A 1486-nucleotide genomic window follows, 5' to 3' on the forward strand; every position below is an offset into this window, starting at 1 on the left:
AAGAAAGAAAAAGAAAACAGACACCCCAAACGAGGGATGGGGGAGCGGAGGACAGGCTCCCCACCTGCACGAGCAGGATTTTGGAAGGACGATCAGGGGCACCCCCAGGTGGGGCTCTGAGGGAGGGTGTAGAGGATGTAGAGTGTAGAGCGCTGCAGAGCTGTAGAGATGTAGAGCGCTGTGGAGCGCTGTAGAGCTGTAGAGCTCTACATCCGCCGCGTGACGAACTGCGTGCGTTGTAGAGCGATGTAGAGCGCGATTTTGCTGTAGAGTTTGTTGTAGAGGCTCTACAGCCAAACCGCCGGGAAGGCAGTGACTCAAAGAGGTCGAGCCGCGCTAATGGGGTGTCTCCGAGCTTACTGGAGCTCTGATGGACGGCCCTGACTATCCCTGACACACAGAGAGTCCCTCTGACGGCACACAACACACCCTATAACTGCGTCATGACCAGCCTGCCATGCGTCGCCGGTGCCGCATTCGTCGCTGTGCTTCTTTAGCAGGCGGTGGACTGTCGGCTGCGAGGACGGTCGCATTTGCGCGAGGCGAGGCGAGCATTCAGACGCGTTGGCTTGCATGCGCCATGCCTCGCGCCAGCGCGTGCGGGAGCTCCGTGGCTGAGCGTTGAGTCCAGGCGAGTTGCGCTGGCCACTATCGCTACGCCGAGCCGAGCTGACGCGCCGAGGCGCCGGCCAGTCGCAGCCGTGAGGCATTTCACGTTGTAGAGCGCCTCTACATCGCTCTACAACGCACGCAGTTCGTCACGCGGCGGATGTAGAGCTCTACAGCTCTACAGCGCTCTACAGCGCTCTACAGCGCTCTACACCTCTACAGCTCTACAGCGCTCACACTCTATCTCTACATCCTCTACACCCTCCCTCAGGTGGGGCTCTCCTGCTCCTGACAAGGGACACGACAGGCTCGCAGCGCGGTGCACGGTGGACTCCCAACTCCACTGGCGGTCTCATCTCAGTCTAGCGACCTGCCTCCAGCTTCTCACTGGCAGTCTCTCGCTGCCACAGGCACACTTACAGGGGTGGCAGGGGCGGCGGCAGGAGTCTCCTACATGCTATCCGGGCCTCGCTAGAGGTGCGTCCTGTGTGTGTCCTCGTCCTTGAGGGTCTTGAGGGGGAAGGGGAAGGAGGTGTGTGGGACGTCGTGTTTCTTTTTGCCACACGCGGACGACCCATTGTCCCGTCTGCGGGCTCCTCAGCTACCTCTCATGACGGCGGCGACGCTCGAGCTCGAGCTCGGCTCGGTCGAGGAGACGGAGCTGCTGGGTGCTCAGCTCGCTGAGGTCGTGGAGCGCGGCGACGTCATCTTCCTCTCGGGCGAGCTCGGCGCCGGCAAGACGTCGCTCTCGCGCGGCTTCCTGCGCCGCTTCTTTGCCGACCCGGAGCTGGAGGTGCCGTCTCCGTCCTACCTCATCTGCCTGAGCTACGCCGACGACGGACCGGACGGCAGCCCGGCGGGAGCGACTGCAGACGAC

General features: G+C 62.6%; 1 protein-coding gene across 1 annotated transcript; it reads left to right on the top strand.

Annotated features, from left to right (window-relative positions):
- Window positions 1-1219: 1219 nt before the first annotated feature.
- EMIHUDRAFT_255025 (hypothetical protein) lies at window positions 1220-1402 on the top strand (the record flags this gene model as incomplete). The annotated part of the gene is made up of 1 exon (XM_005775627.1): window positions 1220-1402. A coding segment is annotated over one exon (183 nt), but the record flags the coding sequence as incomplete, so codon positions are not given.
- Window positions 1403-1486: the final 84 nt, after the last annotated feature.

This window comes from Emiliania huxleyi (genome assembly GCF_000372725.1).
Source record: "Emiliania huxleyi CCMP1516 unplaced genomic scaffold EMIHUscaffold_2986, whole genome shotgun sequence".
In the NCBI taxonomy this organism is placed as follows: Eukaryota; Haptophyta; order Isochrysidales; family Noelaerhabdaceae; genus Emiliania; species Emiliania huxleyi.